The sequence below is a fragment of the Helianthus annuus genome, chromosome 17 (assembly GCF_002127325.2).
Source record: "Helianthus annuus cultivar XRQ/B chromosome 17, HanXRQr2.0-SUNRISE, whole genome shotgun sequence".
Classification (NCBI taxonomy): domain Eukaryota; kingdom Viridiplantae; phylum Streptophyta; class Magnoliopsida; order Asterales; family Asteraceae; genus Helianthus; species Helianthus annuus.
The window spans coordinates 43,131,128-43,150,159 of NC_035449.2; the positions used below are offsets into that span (position 1 = coordinate 43,131,128).

The window sequence follows — 19,032 nt, forward strand, 5'->3', positions numbered from 1 at the left end:
TGGGTATTTTAATACGGGTCTTACACAGGATTAAAAGAGCTTAAATATACAAAAGGAACAAATTAACGGCAAAAACCAGCATAAATACAAAAGAGGGAAGTTGATACATCATACTGACCCTCCGAGCTTCACCCAAAGACTAAAAACAACAAATCAGAAGACAAGCACGGGGTCGTGCCCCACTTGTTGTATAACTATTATTTATGTTTGAATGTTGAAAAACTCTTTCAAGTTGAATAAAATCAGTTTATTTATATTTCAGTTTATTTCAGCAGCTTGCAGAAGTTAAAAAACAAACAGTCTTCTTCTTGCAGACTGCAGAGGTTTGGTCCACCTCTTCAGCTACAGATGTCTGCAGATGTGGTCCGCAGACTGCAGACGTTTTACCTCTGAAAAAACAAATAGCACCTTATTGAAGCTATTGAAGGTCGCTTTCATGATGACGTCACCAACAGTTCACACATCCTATATATAGTTTTGAGTGTCTTTGTAATTAGTTAACACTAAAAGTCGAGTGCATAAAAACTTAGTGAGAGTGTGATCACCTAGTGAGGGGGAGTATTGTGTACTTATTAAGTGTATTACATCTATTGATTTATATAATGAATCATTTGTAATCATTCCATGTTCATCTGTGAATTTGTTTGATGTGTTTAGCTAAGACTATTTAATTGAATTTCCCAATTTAATTAACTGTTCTACAAGAGAAACATACACAACACACACTCAGATCCAACATTAAATTTCCATGTCATCCCCACTTTTACATTTATTTTTAATAATCAATTTTTTTTATCATTAATAATTCTTTTATTTTTGTATTATTTATAACGAAAATTCTAAAACTGAACATTAAACGTCTAAATATGACGTGCATTGAGGGTGTATGGTTTTTTTGATATATTTTTAAGCACTTTTACTCGTTTACTAAGCTTTAAATTTATAAAACACGATATAACACTTTCACTCTCTACAACATGCTAGGGCAAGTGCACTCATCATTGGCATAGTATAGTGATAGTAAGATACCGAGGTCGTCCAAGGACACAAGAGCTTTTAATACCGGAATATCATCCGCGTCTAATCTAACCAATTTTGAGAAAAGATTTTTAATAAACTAAATAAAGAAACTAATGTAATAAGAGAAATAAATAGACACGACAGAATCACTTGGTTCCGGTTTATCTTTTATGTATTCTTTAATGATTTCCGTACTTTGAGGTTTTTTAAGAGATTATCTTAGTTATAGTGGCATGTCCCTCTTTTGGAGGCAATGCTACCCTCGGCCATATTGGTCTGAGTCAGCAGGGATACAGTCCCGCAAAGCCGGAATATTGAAAGATAATTAAGTAAGTTGTTAATGCAAAATGTGGCATGTCTCTCTTTTGGAGGCAACGCTACCCTCAGCCATATTGGTCTGAGTCAGCAGGGATACAGTCCCACAAGGCCGGTTTAAAGTTTTAATAATAGTTTATTTATAAGGGATTCAAGCCGTTCTTACTTCCCCCGATTTGATGTTATCTGTCTCAAAGGAAGTCCTCATAAGCTTGAATCAAGTCTTCGCATGATCTATACACTGAAGAGGCAAGAACTTTACCCAAACCATCCTTCTAACCCCTTTCTAGGCAGTTAACGTGCTTTATATAGACCGTAAAGACACGAATGAGTGAATCAACAAAATATGAAGGGATGATATAATAAAGTTCACTTTCAATATAAAAAACTAGATATTAAAGTCATTAATACAAGTTCATCCGAGTGTGCACGAAAGTGGAGCGACTTTGGGCATTTAAACAGTCCAATCTTTAAAATTTATTTATGAAATTTGATTGATCTTATCTTGTATCTAATATTTATACAATTCTTTAACAGGTCCATTCAAAGAAGAGGGATCGTCTAGAACACACGGAATTGCATGATCTTGTGTATGTTAAATACAACAAGATGCTAAAGAATAGACATGATGTGGATGTGGCCTATGACCCCATATCATTGAATGAAATAGATGATAGCATTGACTGGTTGATTGGGAAGATTGGTGAAGATAGAGTTTTTGATGATGATGATGATGATGATGATGATGATGATGATGATGAAAATTTGATCTGGGATGTTGTAGGAGCAGCAAGCAGAGCAAGGGAGCGTATATATCAAACAAGATCTTCACAGCCATCTAATTCAAGGACATTAATTAATGAAGAATCTGAGGAAGACCAAGTAGATGTATCTGTAAAAGATCATGCAATTCATGTCGATTACGGCTCCGATGATTTTGATAATTGATAAACTTTTGGGTTTGAAGTTTTATAATTTTTTTCAATTTTTAAACTCTTTTTGTTTTCAAGTCTGAACACTTTGCTATTAGGATATTTTGGTAATTTAAAATGATTGTGGTACATTGTTATAAAGATTATGATATTGGAATTTTTTGGTATTTGACGAAAGTGTTATTTTCAATACATAATATTACTTTTTATGCTTTAACTTATTTGTGTTTTTTTTCTCAGGCCATGTTTTTTTGTACATCCCATCTAGGCCCTAGGCGGAGCCTAAGCGCCTTAAGTGCGTCTCATGCCTTTGTTAACTATGATGAAGACTTACCACTTATGTGAAGCTCCAATTCATACTTCATCGAAAATTAAAATTTTCAAAATCCCTCCCTTTGTTTGTCATAAACATTTGAACTTTAACTGGGGTTAGAAAATGATTAGTAATTAACCTCTGAAAATCACTTTGTGTTATGAAAATCTGATTTTAGGTCAATTTATATTACTAAAAACTTACTAAAAATCTCTTATAATTCCCAACATATATATGTCTTCGGTTTTCAGTTTAGCTTTTGATCCTTGTATGTTGTTGTGGGTTCTTCACTTATATACTTGATCACACCATTGTTGTTGCTAATTGCCTTTGATCTTAGCATTTTGATGCTATATTAAGGGTGTAGTGACATGTATGTGGTATATGCACATGGTAATCAACAACCTAATAACACAGGTTACTAAGTTCAATCATTATCAAAACAATGGATCCTTAGGTGTGTGATTAGCACGAAACCCTTATAACTCCAACACACCTCTTGCTAAATATATCGCAACTAGGAGATACAAATACACAATAGCTTTTGGTGTGCTCCGCATATTTAAACACATTAAAAACCATACACATGTGGAAAACCATTTCACATTGTGTGAGCATACACGTAGAATTTTGGACGAGCAGATACGGACCTATGCAAACCTCTTTGGGCACATTTAATTTAATTTCAAGACCACCAATTACTTACTCACCAACTAACAAAGATGTTAGTTTTATACTTATGAAAACAAGGAGGTTTGTGGAGACGCAAATAGCAAGAGTACCTGAGGCATCAAACAGAATATTCATTTGAAAACAAATGACGTTTGGTTATAGTAACTTTTTCTTACGAATTATCAACTGAACACATGTCGCAAAATAACTCTTGTTACATACAAATGTCTGAAAAACCCAGGGAGAACCTTATCCGAAATCTACCCTATAAAATTAACGGCATAATACTAAGAGAAATTTCGTTGAAAAATGATTCCAACCAAGAAAACGCCAGAGCAAGAAAATTTAATGATGGATTAATCAATCAGCAAGTGGTTATCATCAACAACGATAAAACAGTTTGCCTAAAAGTAGTGGTGTTCAATAGTTGAATCAGGCTCAAAAAGCTCATCCAAGTTAGTATAACAATAACTACAGTCATTGTCAAAACTTAGGCAGACTTAAATTTTTAAATTTCGTTCGGGATAGTAAGCTTCATTCATTAGGGTGGAGGGTATGATTCAAACACTTTAGGGTGTTTGAGTCATTGTCCATCGAATAATATTATGTCATGTTAAGTCCCCATATTACATGCATCAAAAGATACAACATCAAGCTTTCAGCATCAAAGTTCTAAAAGTGGAAATGGTTGTGTGATACAATGCAACATTGCTTTGAATCTTCCTGATGGTCAAAGTTTCTCTGAAGAAGTTGCAAAAGATCACATGGCATTACTTGGTTCCGTGCTACTATCCTATGAAGGCTTGGTTGCAGGGAGGATCGGAAATCCTATGCTAATGAAAGAGGATTACGATCAGATAGATGCTGAAGAAATGGAGCTAATGGACATCAAATGGTGTCTAGCTAGTGTTTTGAGAAGAGCTGAAAAATTCAAATTGATTACTGGAAGAAATGATTTTCTTGATGCACATGTTTCTACTTTAGGTTTTGATAAATCTAAAGTTACTTGTTTTCGATGCAGGGAGAAAGGTCATTTCAAGAGAGAATGCAAGAATAAAGAAGCAAACGAAGCAAAGAATCCATTTGGAAAAGATGACTACTACCGGAAAGCCATATATCAACAAGTTGGTCAACAACAACAACAAGAACCACAAGTGGCTCATGGTAGAAAAGTGATAGAAGATTCTTCAAAGAGAGCATGTTTAGTGAATCAAGAAAATTTCAGCTGGGATAAATACATTTCATCTGACAGCAAAGCATGCTTAATCAATCAGGATGATGAAAGATTACCTGAAGGTTTTAGCTGGGATATGTTTGTGGATGAAAAAGGAGAGTTCAAAGCTTTCAAAGCTAAAATTGTGAAAGAACCGGATATGTTTACAGAGTGGATGAACGCTATTGGTGTTAGTGTGAAGAATGAAGAAGAAAAGTCTGTTTCATCAGATGAAAGCTCACTTAGTTCAGATGAAAGTTCAGAAAAAGCAACTGTTTTTTATCAAACACCATCTGAGTCTGACTTCACAGATGATAGTTCTGATAAATCAATTGAGTTTGATCAATCACCAACTGATGATAGTGGTGATGATGAAGAAGAAAGACATATTAATGTTGCAAAAACTCATTTATCTCCTGAAAGCTTTCATTTTTATTTTGCAGATCGCTTGGAGAAGCTGAAGGAGAGACGAGCAGCAAAAGAACAAAAGCAAATGAAGTCTAAAAGTGTTGTTCAAGAAGATGAGATTGTTCAAAATGATGAAGTTAAAAGTGTTGCTGAGGAGATTGTTGAAACAGAGAAGGTGACTGAAGCTGAAAAAGTTGTTGAATCTGAAAAAATTATTGAAGTAGAAAAAATTGTGGAAGTCATCAAGCCTTGCTCAAAGTGTCTAGAATCTTGCAAGGAATGTGCAGCAAAAGACGAGAAGTTGGCTAAGATTGAGAAGATGAAGGAACAATTACTGTTCAATCTCAATTACGTGAAGGAATCTTATGATGTATTGAATAGAACAGTAACTGGTCTTCAAAAAACAAATTCTAAGAGAGAAGACGCTTTGACAATGATGAATGCAACAATGATGACGAAGCAAAAAGCTATAAACTATTACATTGAAGAATGTGCAAAGCTGAAACAAGAGTTGGAGACTGAGAAAATTGAGAATGAGAGAATCAGACGTTTGTTACAAAGTTATTCTAGTTATGATTATCTTATTGATCGAATTTATCCAATTGTTGCAGGTTTCGAAGCATTTAAGGATGAGAAGCAAGGATACTGGTAAGAAACCAAGTGTTAGCTATAACAAGTGTCCGCCTCCGATCTGGGAAGGTTATTCTCCCAGAAAACCAAATGAGGAGCAAGTTCAAAAGGCAGTCAATATAAAACTGAAGTCTGATATAACTGATGAATTACCAGAAAACATTGACGTCACTTTCACATCGTCTGACACTGACCATGAGTCTGAGTTAATAAAAAAGGTGGTCGATCAGGTGTTGGATACAGATGAGAAGTCTGAGTCTGGAGGTTCAAGTTCGTCAGTCAACAGTCCAAAACCGTCGGTTAAACGGGCTTACAGTAAAGAGTTTTTGTTATCAAAATTGAATTTGAATGATGAAACATTCGAAGTAGCATATACTTTGAATGATTCTGACAAAGAGTTTCCAATAAGAAGTGTTAGATTTGAAATGATCAAAAAGGTTTTCAAAATGATAGAAATTAATATTTCTGAAATAAAAGATTTAAATCTTACTGAAAAATCTAAAAAATACACTTCAAGAGTTCAACAGCGTTTAAACAAGAAAAAATGTTACAATTCTGGTTCTGGTCTTCAAAAGAAACCAAACCATAATGGTAATTTCAAAAAGAAAGGTTTAGGTTTTATTCCACCTGAAAATTATAAAAATGATAAAATTTCTAAAACAAACACAAAATTTGTTTCAGGAGGAAGTGCTGAAGAAGAACAAAAGAAACCTTTCTGGAGACAATCAAACCAGGAGTTTCTTGCTGAGAAGAAAAGAATTGGAACCGGAGTTTTTCACAGAAAGGATACTCGAACCTGTTTAATGCAATGAAGTTGGTCACATTGCATGGAATTGTCCGACAAATACAAAGACAAAACAGGGAGTTTCTGAAAAACTTAAAGGAAAAGTTGTTGAGAACGATGAACCACCAACTGAGAAACTAAAAAATTTTGAAATTCAACTTATGAAGTTGGTGAATGTTCAAAGAAAATTTTTTACAAAAAGAGAGCAAAAGACAACCAAATGTGGGTTGTTAAAAGGTCAGATGAGAAAGTCGGCAATGAACCTGATTCCACAAAATCAGAGGAGCCACAGGTTGAGGTAAAGAAGAAAAATCAGTGTCTTCAATGGATGATGTTAAAATTCCACCTTTGAAGGATGAGAATTTTAAACAAAAGGTTGGTAAAGTTGAGATTTTGAATCAATTTTATTCTGAGAAGAATAACTTTGATGTTGAGAAAGTTTTTAATGGAAATGTAAAGAAAATTTTTGGGAAAATGGTTGAAGGTAAAGTTCAAGGGATTAAAGATTTTAATGCAACAAAGAAAGCAACTTATAACCCTACTGAACAAGAGTTAAGAACACCCAATCTTGGTAAGACTTGGCTGGAAATTCTTTTTCCTTGAAAAATCTAGACTTGCCGGAGCTTCCAAGTTGGTAAGTGTGAAGCAGGAATCGGCATTTTTGTTGGTAAAATGATTTAGTGTAGATGTTTTATTCCTACACTTGGTATAGGTAATTGTGTTTTTACAATTGGTACAGAGGTTTGATTGTTTATTTTCCAAAAAAACCATTTTGATTAAAACAAACTTAAGTGTTTTGAAATCTAAATGGGAAAATAGTTTGTTGAAAGGGGGAGTTCTGATTGTTTATGCCTAGTGGATGGCGATTTGAAGCGATTCGATATCGGTTGTCAATTTTCTGTATAGTTTGTTTTCAAATTTCTTTAAATGTGTTTGCATTTTAGGGGGAGTAATAAAAATTTTAGAAAATCCAAAAACATTAGAAAATTTGAAAAAGCCAAAAACATGATAAAAATCAAAAATGAGTTTTGTTGTGGAAAGAGGAAATGATAGTACATCAGTGGACTGTCACAACATGCTAAAGAAATGGAAAGTTAAATATGATAAACAATCTCACTGCGGATGTGTCAGTAGGTTTTTGCACATTTGGTAGATTGTGACGAGATATAAACCTAAAATTCAAACTTGCTTATATCGTGGGGAACATTTCGTGGATATATGGGTAACCCCCAAAATCTTGTTTGAAAGGTCCCTCTTTCTGAGATACTAGGTCTTTATACTCAGTGATATCTGGGGTATTATCCCGGGACTTCTACTAAATGGAAATTCTGACCTAGTCCCCGTATAATACTTTCTGCAAATGCTTGAAATATAGCACCGCCCTCAGCAAAAATGATGAAACAATAAAATTGATAATCATTGTTGTTGAAGAAAAGATCCTCTAAAAGGGACACACCAAAAGTCGAGCCGTCATCTCTCTACTGAACGGAAGTTCTGACCTGAGCTCTCACGCTTTCGCACCTAACCCCTTACAGATATCATCTAGGTATACTCACCTGTAAGACTGAATATTGGGATCTGGATATGGGAGTATATTCAAGTAGTGGGACACGCGAATAAGTTTAAGTCATTAAGACATTAGTTTCGTATCTCGAATCAATTGAACTTTGTGTGAAAATTTAAGTGGACTCATATACTGACAATCTAGGTGAATTGTTTATAACTTAAAATGAAATGAAGCTTAATGGTGTTGGTGATTTGTCTTATAAACTGATATGATCCTCTTACACAAACTCACAAAAATATTGTCTGTAAATATTTCTTTACTGCATTTCATATGAAAAATCCAAAAAGATTTTCAGTGTGTTTTAGCATAAATTTTGAAAAATTCAAAAAGATTTTCGACAACTAATGTTGGAGAGCTGATTTTCTAAATTCCGAATGCTAAACATGATGACCATTTTGTGAGGGGGAGTCTGTGTTTAATTGAATATGTTGAAAATTTCTTCAAATGGTTCATCAGAAATTAACAGTATTAAATCATTCTGATTAAACTAGAGGGGGAGTCTGAATATCTAATTTCTGTCGTATGATTAAATTTGTGAAATTTATTTTAAGGTAGAAGATGTGCAGATAACCTGAGCTGGATGAGAGCCATATCACGATCTTGGAACAACATCAAAGGAAGTTTGAAAGTTAGAGAGCCAAGTTCCGATACTAAGCAGATGATGCTGATGAACTTAAGGAATCAAGAGATCTGATCAAGAGAATTAGAAAGCTCAAGAGTCAGGCTCTGATCCTGGAAGTTATTAGTATTCAAGAGGAGGAATCTGCTGAAGCTGAATAGGGAAGAGCCAGGTCAAGATTCTGGAAGAGAAGAGATTCTGAAAGCCCAAAGACTGATAAAGACTGAAGATGCCAAGACTCGACACTTTAAGACTCGTCAACATCTGAGGGGGAGTCTGTTAGTGCATACATCTGTCGTCTTCGTCTTGTATCGAGTCTTGTAACTAGATATGCTAGATCAGGGCACGTTGTACGAGAAAATAGGAGATGTAAGATTAATTTAGGTTGATTTCGCTTGAAATAGCCGATTCCCCTTGAATGTGTCTTGTGCAATATCAAGCGGAATCACAACATTAGATATTCCGCTTGAAATGCATTTGACAGGTTCAAGCGGAACCTCAGGCACTATATATAGCAGGTTCGAGCGGAATCATTGTAACTTTGTGTGGACTTGGATACCGAGGTGCTGCCGGTTTATCCCGTGATTGTACTCGTTGTTATATCAATCAGAAGAGTGTTTAAAGTGAATTGCAAGCTGTATCTAAGTCTGTTTCTTATTTTCCGCATCTGAAACAGATCAAAACTTCTCTGAACGACTCGTTCGGGTCAACACACGATCCTACAGTTGCCATTTTTGGCGTTTTGTTTAAGTTGGCGTTTTTGGTTAACGATTTTTTTTTTTTTTTTTTTTTTTGCAGAAAATGGATAGATTGAAGTGATTATGGAAGCTATGTTTTACGTTTGTTTATATAATGATGTTTTTGGCGCGTAATTTAGGAGGGAATTTCTTCTAATAAATGTTAATAACTGAAATTCAGTTGTTCTGTGTTGTTTCATCTTCCTGTAATATTCACCGCGTTTTATTTTTAGATTTTGGCGTTTTGTTTTTAATGGCGTTTTGTTTATTTGTTTTGCGTTTTATCATTTGATGGCGTTTTGAATGAGGGGTAAAAAGACCCTTTTACCCTTAATGAAGCGCGTCCCACCTAATAATATTGATGTTGTTTATGAAAACGCCACCGCGCAATCTAGTCCATGGATTTTTTTGATCGGACGATCCATAATATATATATATATATATATATATATATATATATATATATATTATAGGTTTTAAAGATTAAAAACCCAAAAAAATATAATAGCCCAAAAAATATTCAGCCCAACTTAATATTTAATATGAAAATCTAACCTTAAATCCTATTCCTAAAAATATTCAGTCATATCATAACTCATATTGTTAAGAACATTTTTAGAATCATGATTTGAGTTATGTATAGCTTTTGTTAGTAAAGTGTTGGACATGTCTTAATTAAGTTAGAATTTGTTTTTGTTGAACGAAGCCTTATAATTCAATCGGGCGAAATCGAGCGAAAACGATCCGCTCGATTTTTTTTAGGATTTGATAAAAACCGAGCGAAACCGAGCCGATCGATTCAAATTCAATCCGAGCATGAGCATCACTTTTGCGCTCGGTTTTGCAAATTCGATCCGCTCGGATCGGATCGGTTGTAATTCAATCCAAGCATGAGTAGACCCTCGATCGGATCGGATCGGCTCATGAACACCCCTACTTACCACTTATGTGAAGCTCCAACTAATACTTTATTGAAAATTAAAATTTTCAAAATCCCTCCCTTTGTTTGTCATAAACATTTGAACTTTAACTGGGGTTAGAAAATGATTGGTAATTAACCTCTGAAAATCACTTTGGGATATGAAAATCTGATTTTTTAGGTCAATTTATATTACTAAAAACTTATTAAGAATCTCTCATAATTCCCAACATATATATATGTCTTCGGTTTTCAGTTTAGCTTTTGATCCTTGTATGTTGTTGTGGGTTCTTCACTTGTAGACTTGATCACACCATTGTTGTTGCTAATTGCCTTTGATCTTAGCATTTTGATGATATATTAAGTATGTAGTGACATGTATGTGGTATATGCACATCTGTAATCAACAACCTAATAACACAAGTTACTAAGTTCAATCGTTATCAAAACAATGGATCCTTAGGTGTGTGATTAGCACGAAACCCTTGTAACTCCAACACACCTCTTGCTAAATATATCGCAACTGGGAGACACAAATACACAAATAGCTTTTGGTGTGCTCCGCATATTTAAACACATTAAAAACCATACACATGTGGAAACCCATTTCACATTGTGTGAGTATACACGTAGCATTTTGGACGAGCAGACACGGGCCTATGCAATCCTCTTTGGGCACATTTAATTTCGAGACCACCAATTACTTACTCACCAACTAACAAAGAAGTTAGTTTTATACTTATGAAAACAAGGAGGTTTGTGGAGACGCAAATAGCAAGAGTACCTGAGGCATGAGACAGAATATTCATTTAAAAACAAATGACGTTTGGTTATAGTAACTTTTTCCTACGAATTATCAACTGAACACATGTCGCAAAATAACTCTTGTTACATACAAATGTCTGAAAAACCCAAGGGGAACCTTATCCGAAATCTACCCTATAAAATTAACAGCATAATACTAAGAGAAATTTCGTTGAAAAATGATTCCAACCAAGAAAACGCCAGAGCAAGAAAATTTAATGATGGAAGTGGTTATCATCAACAACAATAAAACAGTCTACCTAGAGTAGTGGTGTTCAATAGTTGAATCAGGCTCAAAAAGCTCATCCAAGTTAGTATAACAATAACTGCAGTCATTATCAAAACTTAGGCAGACTTAAATCTTTAAATTTCGTTCGGGATAGTAAGCTTCAATCATTAGGGTGGAGGGTATGATTCAAACACTTTAGGGTGTTTGAGTCATTGTCCAATGAATAATATTATGCCATGTCAAGTCCCTATTTCACTCCCCATCTTGCACTCAATCACTGACAGTGATTCAAACACCTGAAGAGTGGTAAAAAAATTTAAAAAAAAAAGTATGATTGGTTGAAAGGGGTTGGGACCCACCATTAAACCCCCCCCGGGTCTTTCTTCCTTCTCTCATCTTCCCGCATCGGTGACTATACACCGAAAACCCAACTCCCCGATCACCGAAAAGGGGGCGGCACCAATTCACTGTTCGGTGAAACAAACTCCCTGAGGGAGTCACCGATATCATACCGACCCCCCTTAGAGCATTCACATCCAACCCACTTTATTTTCACCCTAAATTACACTAAAAACACTATATTTTATCTCTCATTTTCAATTAAATAATATTTTTTATACCTTTGTCATTACCTTTTCTCTCTACTTCACTCACAACCACTTTCAAAATATATTAAAAAATTATAGGGGGTGAACAGTGTCCCCCCAAATATACAGATGAACAGTAACATTTTCTCTCTCCTCCACTCACAACCACTTTTTATACTTTTTTATATTTTAAAAACAACACACACATATTTAGATTCCTTGGATGTGAATGCTCTTAGGTGGAAGGAGTGCTCCCTAAATGGGGGAGTGGTAAACTTTTTCACTAGCCAATAATCTCATGTCATATTAACTCCCCCTTCACTTCTCATTTTGTACTTAATCACTATAGATGCTCAAACACATGAAGAGTAGTAAACAATTTAAAAAAATATAAAAAATAAGAAAAAATGTGTGATGGGTTGAAAGGGGTTGGGGCCCACCATTAACCCCCCTCTCTCTTCTCTTCCCACATTCGGTGAATACTCACCGCATCCCCCACTCCCCACTCACCAATTTAAGGGTGGCGGCCCCTCACCATATGGCAACATTGAGTCACCGAAGGGGTCACCGAAGGTGCCCCTTCCACCCTTAGATCCATAACAAGAATTTAAAATCATGGATGTAATGATTAAAACCTTTTTATTAATCATGTTACTATAAGTGATCAACCCAAAACAATAGAGTATTATAACCTTTTTGGCAAATATATGTTTCTGTAATCAACAAATAATTTACTATTATTTATACATCAATAACTTATAAAATTAAATTAACTGTTCATGTAACTGTACTATTGTCCATTCCTGTAATTTTCTTGAACATCTCTTTCCCCCTTGTCCACATTATCCACTCCTTCAACCTCCCCTGCCTTTCATGCCAAACGCACGTTTCCTCTCTCTCTCTCTCTCTCTCTCTCTCTCTCTCTCTCTCTCTCTCTCTCTCTCTCTCTCTCTCTCTCACACACACACACACAAATTCTCATCTTGATAACTCTCCTGTCGTCTCTCATCTTTTTCTTGAAAAAATTTATTAAAAAACACATGTAGTAGTTAATACTCTTTACTCACTCAACATCTACTTATATGTAAGTAATCTTTGATCCTGTCTCTATCAACAAAATACTACATTTTTAATTTCATCACTGTCAACTGTTCACTCCTCACTTTCTTGATTCTTTAGGTTTCTTGAAATCTTTTTATTCAAATTTCACCCCCACCATAGCTTTTGCATGTCCTTTTGTCATTTGGGTCATACCCTTTTGACCCATTTTTGTTTCAATTCAAGTTTTCAACCCATTTTCTCTTGTGGGTATCACTTGTTTTGTCCATCTGCTTATGGGTTTTGAAAAAAGTTCAGTTCTTGATAGTGAAACGTACGTTCAGTTACATTTGGGTCTTTTTCAAGAAATCTGGTTTTGTGAGTCTGTTTGGAGGGTAATTTAGGGTTTTTCTTGTGGAGGAAAAATGGGTATTGATTCTGAACAAATGGGGACTAGGAATGTAGATAAAATGCACAAGAAAGATGATGAGATTGAGGTGAAAGGATGTTGGGTTAAGTTTAGATTCTTTGGAAAGTGTATATCCACAAGGTCTAAAGTGGAGACTTCTATTTGTGGTATGAACCCTAAATTTATTAACTTTGTGTTTGTTTTAGTTCTTGCATTCATGTTGTTGTTTTGTTCTTATTGTGTTGATTATGTGTTCAAATTGTTTTTGTTATGCATATTGGAATGTATTTTAGGGATGGCGGCGCAGTTTGTTGCTCGTCTACTATCCTTATGTAATTTGCCCTCATGATTGGAATGAAATATAACTTCCCTAAAAAAAAAAAAAAAAAAAATTGTGTGAATGTTGTTATTTTGATGACTGTGTTCAGATTATAACATATTTTAGTTGCAATTTCTTGTATTCAATGGTTTCCATGTTGAAAATAATTTGTTCATCTTAAAATGGTTAATTTGAGGGAAGTTTGGATGTGCATTTATGCAGATTCTTAATATGATTTATTCTTGTTGTATATGGTTAAAATAATCGTTATCGAAAGTAGGTAACACATTGCTGCAAAAGAAAGAAAATTGATTGTAGATATGAATGTGAAATTACCAAACTATCTCCTACTTTGAGCACATGATTATCCGATTTTGATTTTCAAATCATCGCCAAATATTCACTTTCAAAACATACATCGAAACAAGTCTTTATATAGTAAGATTTACCGTTTGATCCTCTTGCTTAACAAAATTTTAATAACGGATAGAAAAACGAAAGAGAAAACAAGTTACTTGACGTAACGAACAAATGGTAACGGCAAGCATGGGATATGTGATTGTTCTATATTCCACAATTAGAAACGTTTATCTTTTATTCGATAGGCAATCCGGCATAAAGGGAAAAAAGTATATTTTAATCTTATGGCCCATGATTTTGTGTATATTAGACCAGCCCGTTGTTCCAACCGCTTCATCTGCAACCACAAGCAACGGGGGAAGCACCCCATCTACACCAAATGTAAAAGATGAGCTAAAAATAGCTTCTCAGCTTCGAAAGTTCAACTTCAATGAACTTAAATTGGCAACAAGGAGTTTTAGACCCGAGAGTCTACTCGGTGAGGGTGGCTTTGGTCGTGTTTTCAAAGGATGGATCAATGAGAACGGGACCGCACCCGTGAAACCGGGCACGGGTCTATCGGTTGCGGTCAAGACTCTTAATCATGATGGGGTTCAGGGTCACAAAGAATGGCTTGTATGTCCCGTTTTACGTTTTATCGTTTTGTAAATTGTTTTTTTTTTTTTTGTTTGGGTGTGTTTACGTTTTGATGGGGTTCTTGATGTTGGCATTGTGCAGGCGGAAGTTAATTTTCTTGGTGATCTCTCGCATCCTAATTTGGTTAAATTGATTGGTTATTGCATTGAGGATAACCAAAGGTTGCTTGTGTATGAGTTTATGCCTCGTGGAAGCCTTGAAAATCATCTTTTCAGACGTACGTTGATCTTTTATAAATCCGATATCCTTTATATGAAAAAAGGTTGATTCGGGTTGTAGTTTATTAATAATGAGTGAAACGGGTAAAATAGAAGTGGGTCAAACGGGTCAAAGCTGTCTAAAGGGCATTCAAATGTTTAAACCTCGTAAATCTTTTGTACAGGGTCGTTGCCGCTACCGTGGGCCACTAGAATGAAAATTGCTCTAGGTGCCGCAAAGGGTCTTGCTTTTCTTCACGAGGAAGCTGAAAGACCCGTCATTTATCGAGATTTTAAGACTTCAAATATTTTACTAGATGCGGTTCGTGGCTTTCAACTTTTATGTTCATAATATGTGTCTGTATCATCAATGTATCTTAATATGATTCTTTTTTCAGGATTACAACGCGAAGCTTTCAGATTTTGGACTCGCTAAAGATGGCCCGGAAGGCGATAATACTCATGTATCTACTCGGGTCATGGGAACTTATGGATATGCTGCACCAGAATATGTGATGACAGGTTTAACCAATTCATTTGACCCGTTTAACCGATTCTTGTTTTAAGTTTTAACCCATCTTAATTTTAACTTGATCCAATGACTACCAGGACACTTGACATCGAAGAGTGACGTTTACAGTTTCGGAGTGGTTTTACTCGAGATGATAACGGGCCGGAGATCAATGGACAAAAACCGACCCAACGGGGAGCATAATCTAGTAGAATGGGCAAGACCGTATCTAGGTGAGCGACGGCGGTTGTACCAAATAATAGACCCGTTACTTGAAGGTCGATTCTCAGTAAGAGGCGCACAAAAGGCTGCTCAATTGGCTACCCTATGCCTTAACCGTGACCCGAAAGCCAGACCTCTAATGAGTGACGTTTACGAAGTGTTGAAACCGCTCGTGGACCTGAATGACATGGCTTGTTCCTCGCCTTATTTTCAGGCGTTACACTTGCAGCAGGCTGAACGAGCTAGCCCGAACCATGGCAGTAGAAATGGTACGGGGTTGAAAGGCCCGCCGATGAGGAGCTTGTCGGTTTCAAGGTGTCCGAATGGGTCTCCTTATCATAATGATCAACCGTTTCGGTCTCCACGACCGGTCAGATAACTAGAGTTGAGAAGGGGGTGTGAGTTTATGGTTGGTAATATTTCAGCTTCTAGATGATCCATGAATGACTTGTGAAATTTCATCATTTTGTTCTTAATGATGGTCGTTTCATATTTCTAACAGAATTTTAAATCAAATTTCATCAGTTTGTTATTGATTTTTGTTCTTAATAATTCACAATACCATGAGAAAACGATAAGGAAAGGTAATTTTAGACCATGGGGTATGGTGGGGTTTGGGTTGGGCATTTGGTGACACGTGGATCTTGAATAAAACAAACCCAAAAGCCAAGTTTGTAGGGGTATGGTGGGGCTTGGGTTGGGCGTGGCTGGGCGGCGTGGCCATGCCACATCAACAATTTTTTTTAATATATATTTATATTTATAACTACATAAAAAATAAACATACATATTTTTTTATAAAAAAATACATAAACATACATAATAATTATCAAAATAAAAAACAGTCATTCTTCGTCGTCTTCGTCGGTTTCGAACCCAGGAATCGTTGAAACATGTTCCACTAAATCAGCTCGAAGGTTCTGATGGCAATATTGTGTTTTATGTGTTTGATATTGTGTGAGAAAAATGTTAAAATGTGGTAAGTATTTATAAAGGAAAAAAAATTTAAAAACTAGCCCCAACGGCTACTTTTAATGGGCCAATCACAATCCGCCAACTCACCTTGCTCCCCCGCCCCACGCCCGGCTTGAAAGCCAAGCCTCAAGGGGCTACACCCCAACCCAAGTCCACCTGGGGTGGTGGCTTAAGCGTTTTACCCCAACCCACGTCCCAACCCAAGCCTCATACCCCACGGAGTTAACATGTATGTGTAGCGGCTAGAAATTGTTAAGTAAAATTTCAATTAGCTTTTATATAAAGTGAATAAAATACATTTATTGAAATAAGTTTAAAAACAAAAGAGACGTAATTGTAGAGGGGTTTTTTATTACCTTCAATTGAGTTTCCCAATTTCTTTTGTCGGTTTTACTTTTTTTTTTTTTTCTAAAAGTAATAGTAGTTTAGTTATTTTACATAAAATTACTTAAAAACTTTATCATAGCATACAGAATCCGTACCAAAATTTTTTTAAATACACATGATCATCAATAACACCATACAGGAGGTGAGGGTGGTCCTGACTACTTACTCTAGAACTATCAAAACCGAGAAGGGTCCCAAAATTTAACCACCTCATAGTCATGCTTGCTAACTTTCTGTAGGGCCATGCGGTATGGGGCTTGGGTTGGGGTGTGGATTTGGGGGGGGGGGGGGGGGGGGGGGAACGCCCAAGCCACCACCCCAGGTGGGCTTGGGTTGGGGCGTGGTCCTTGGGGCTTGGCTTTCAAGCCGGAAGTGGGGCGGTATGGACATGCTAGCTGGCTGCCTCCCATTCGCTCACCCGCCACTTCATAGCGGAGTTTTCAAATTTTGAATTTTAAATTCAAACGGTTTGGGGGAAAACCAAACCGCCACCCGGGTCTCCCAACACCCCCCTATATATTGTAACCCCCAACCCACCGGGCCTAGGGCTGTAAACGAACCGAACGAACACGAACAAGGCCATGTTCGTGTTCGTTCGTTAAGGAAAATAACATGTTCGCGAACTGTTCACGAACGCATACCGAACATAAGTTTATGTTCGTGTTCGTTCGTTAAGGAAATTCAGTTGTTCACGAACAGTTCGTGAACACTGGTCTCGAACACAAACAAACGCAAACAAATAACAACGAATGTAAACGAACATTTAACTTGAAAATAAAAAATAAAAAACATTGTTATCCTTAAACATTGGATATAAGTAGTTAAATACAACCATCAAATGAAAAATTAAAACACAAGAAGTCTACTAAACCACTAAATGATAAATCAAGGTTAACTAACCTAGACATAATTATCCTAAGAAATTTCTTCGAGTGTCCAAATTTTAGTTAACTTAAAAAAAAGGAATAAATTACACTTTTCGTCCTTTATGTTTGTATTAGATTGCAATGGATAACCTTTAACTTTAATAATTACAGTCACAATCCTTTATTTGTAAAACTCGTTACACCATACGTCCTTTAGCACTAACCTAGTTATTTTTCATGGTTAAATCTAGTAATGTGTGTTGCACATGAGGGTATAATCGTCTTTTTACCCATATATTAAAAATATAATAATAAATAAACACACTCTCTCTCAGGCCACCACCACTGCTGATCAAACACTGTCACCACAAGCCTCCACCAAACCACCATTAACAGCCATCAACTGATGAGATAAACTATGGATTTTATACATAGATGAACCAATTTAAAGCTAAATAATGAATGGATTTTAAACAAAGATAAAGCAATTTAAAGCTAAATAATGAAATTACATGATCGTATTTCTGAAACAAAAACATGAGAGTTGACTCTCCAAAGTCATACAAACAACTATCCAACATCTATAGCATACCAAACTCAATCCAAATCCTACAAAAACCAAATCTATACAAAACGATCGATCAATATGCAGATCTGGAACACGAAACCAAAAGGAAAAATAATACCGGAGTCGTCGAGGGTTTCGTGACGGAACTATAGATCGATTAGAGATATGACGCGTACACATCGTTGAACCATACAAACTGCTGCCATGAGGGGTACTTTGGGTACTTTTGTAACTTATTCACTAACAAAATAAATGATACCTGAGATCTAATCGGTGGATTAAGCTCAGTAATCTGAACAAAATTCATGAAAATCTTCCAACGAGAGAGATCTCCTGCTAATCGACCTTTCTAGATGCTTCAGCGTCTGAAATCGAAAAAACGTCATCTCCACAGTGAAACTCCTCCAGAAACCGCCAGAGCTGATCTGCCGTCAAGTGTATCCGTCGCTGGAATACTTGCTAAACGCTGATATGACGTCCACCGGTGGTTCAGGCTTCGTTGTTTAACTTAATTGTTCGATGATTCGGTCCAAACTCGAGCGTTTCAAGGCTTACTACGAAGCCGTTCCGAGCGGCGAGTTAAGCCACGAGGACCGGGTGGCGGCGGCGAACATAGAGTTTCGAGGCAAGGAGCGAAAGGCGCTCGACAAGATCGACCTTTTTGAAATTTATTTAACATTCTGGGTTTGTTATTTTGTAATTTTTAGAAATTATGTAATTTTTAGGTTTATGTAATTTTTAAAATTTTAATGAAGTTGTAGGTTTTTTTTATAAATGTTGTGTGATTTTTTATAA

At 36.0% G+C, this 19,032-nt stretch overlaps 1 protein-coding gene across 1 annotated transcript; it reads left to right on the forward strand.

Annotated features, from left to right (window-relative positions):
- Positions 1-12,693: 12,693 nt before the first annotated feature.
- On the forward strand, positions 12,694-15,973 carry LOC110921907 (probable serine/threonine-protein kinase PIX7). The gene is made up of 6 exons (XM_022166235.2): positions 12,694-13,363; positions 14,186-14,490; positions 14,593-14,728; positions 14,894-15,030; positions 15,107-15,230; positions 15,318-15,973. The coding sequence occupies exons 1-6, from the start codon at positions 13,213-13,215 to the stop codon at positions 15,818-15,820; spliced, it is 1,356 nt and encodes a 451-aa protein (XP_022021927.1). The 5' UTR covers positions 12,694-13,212; the 3' UTR covers positions 15,821-15,973.
- The last annotated feature ends 3,059 nt before the right edge of the window (positions 15,974-19,032 follow it).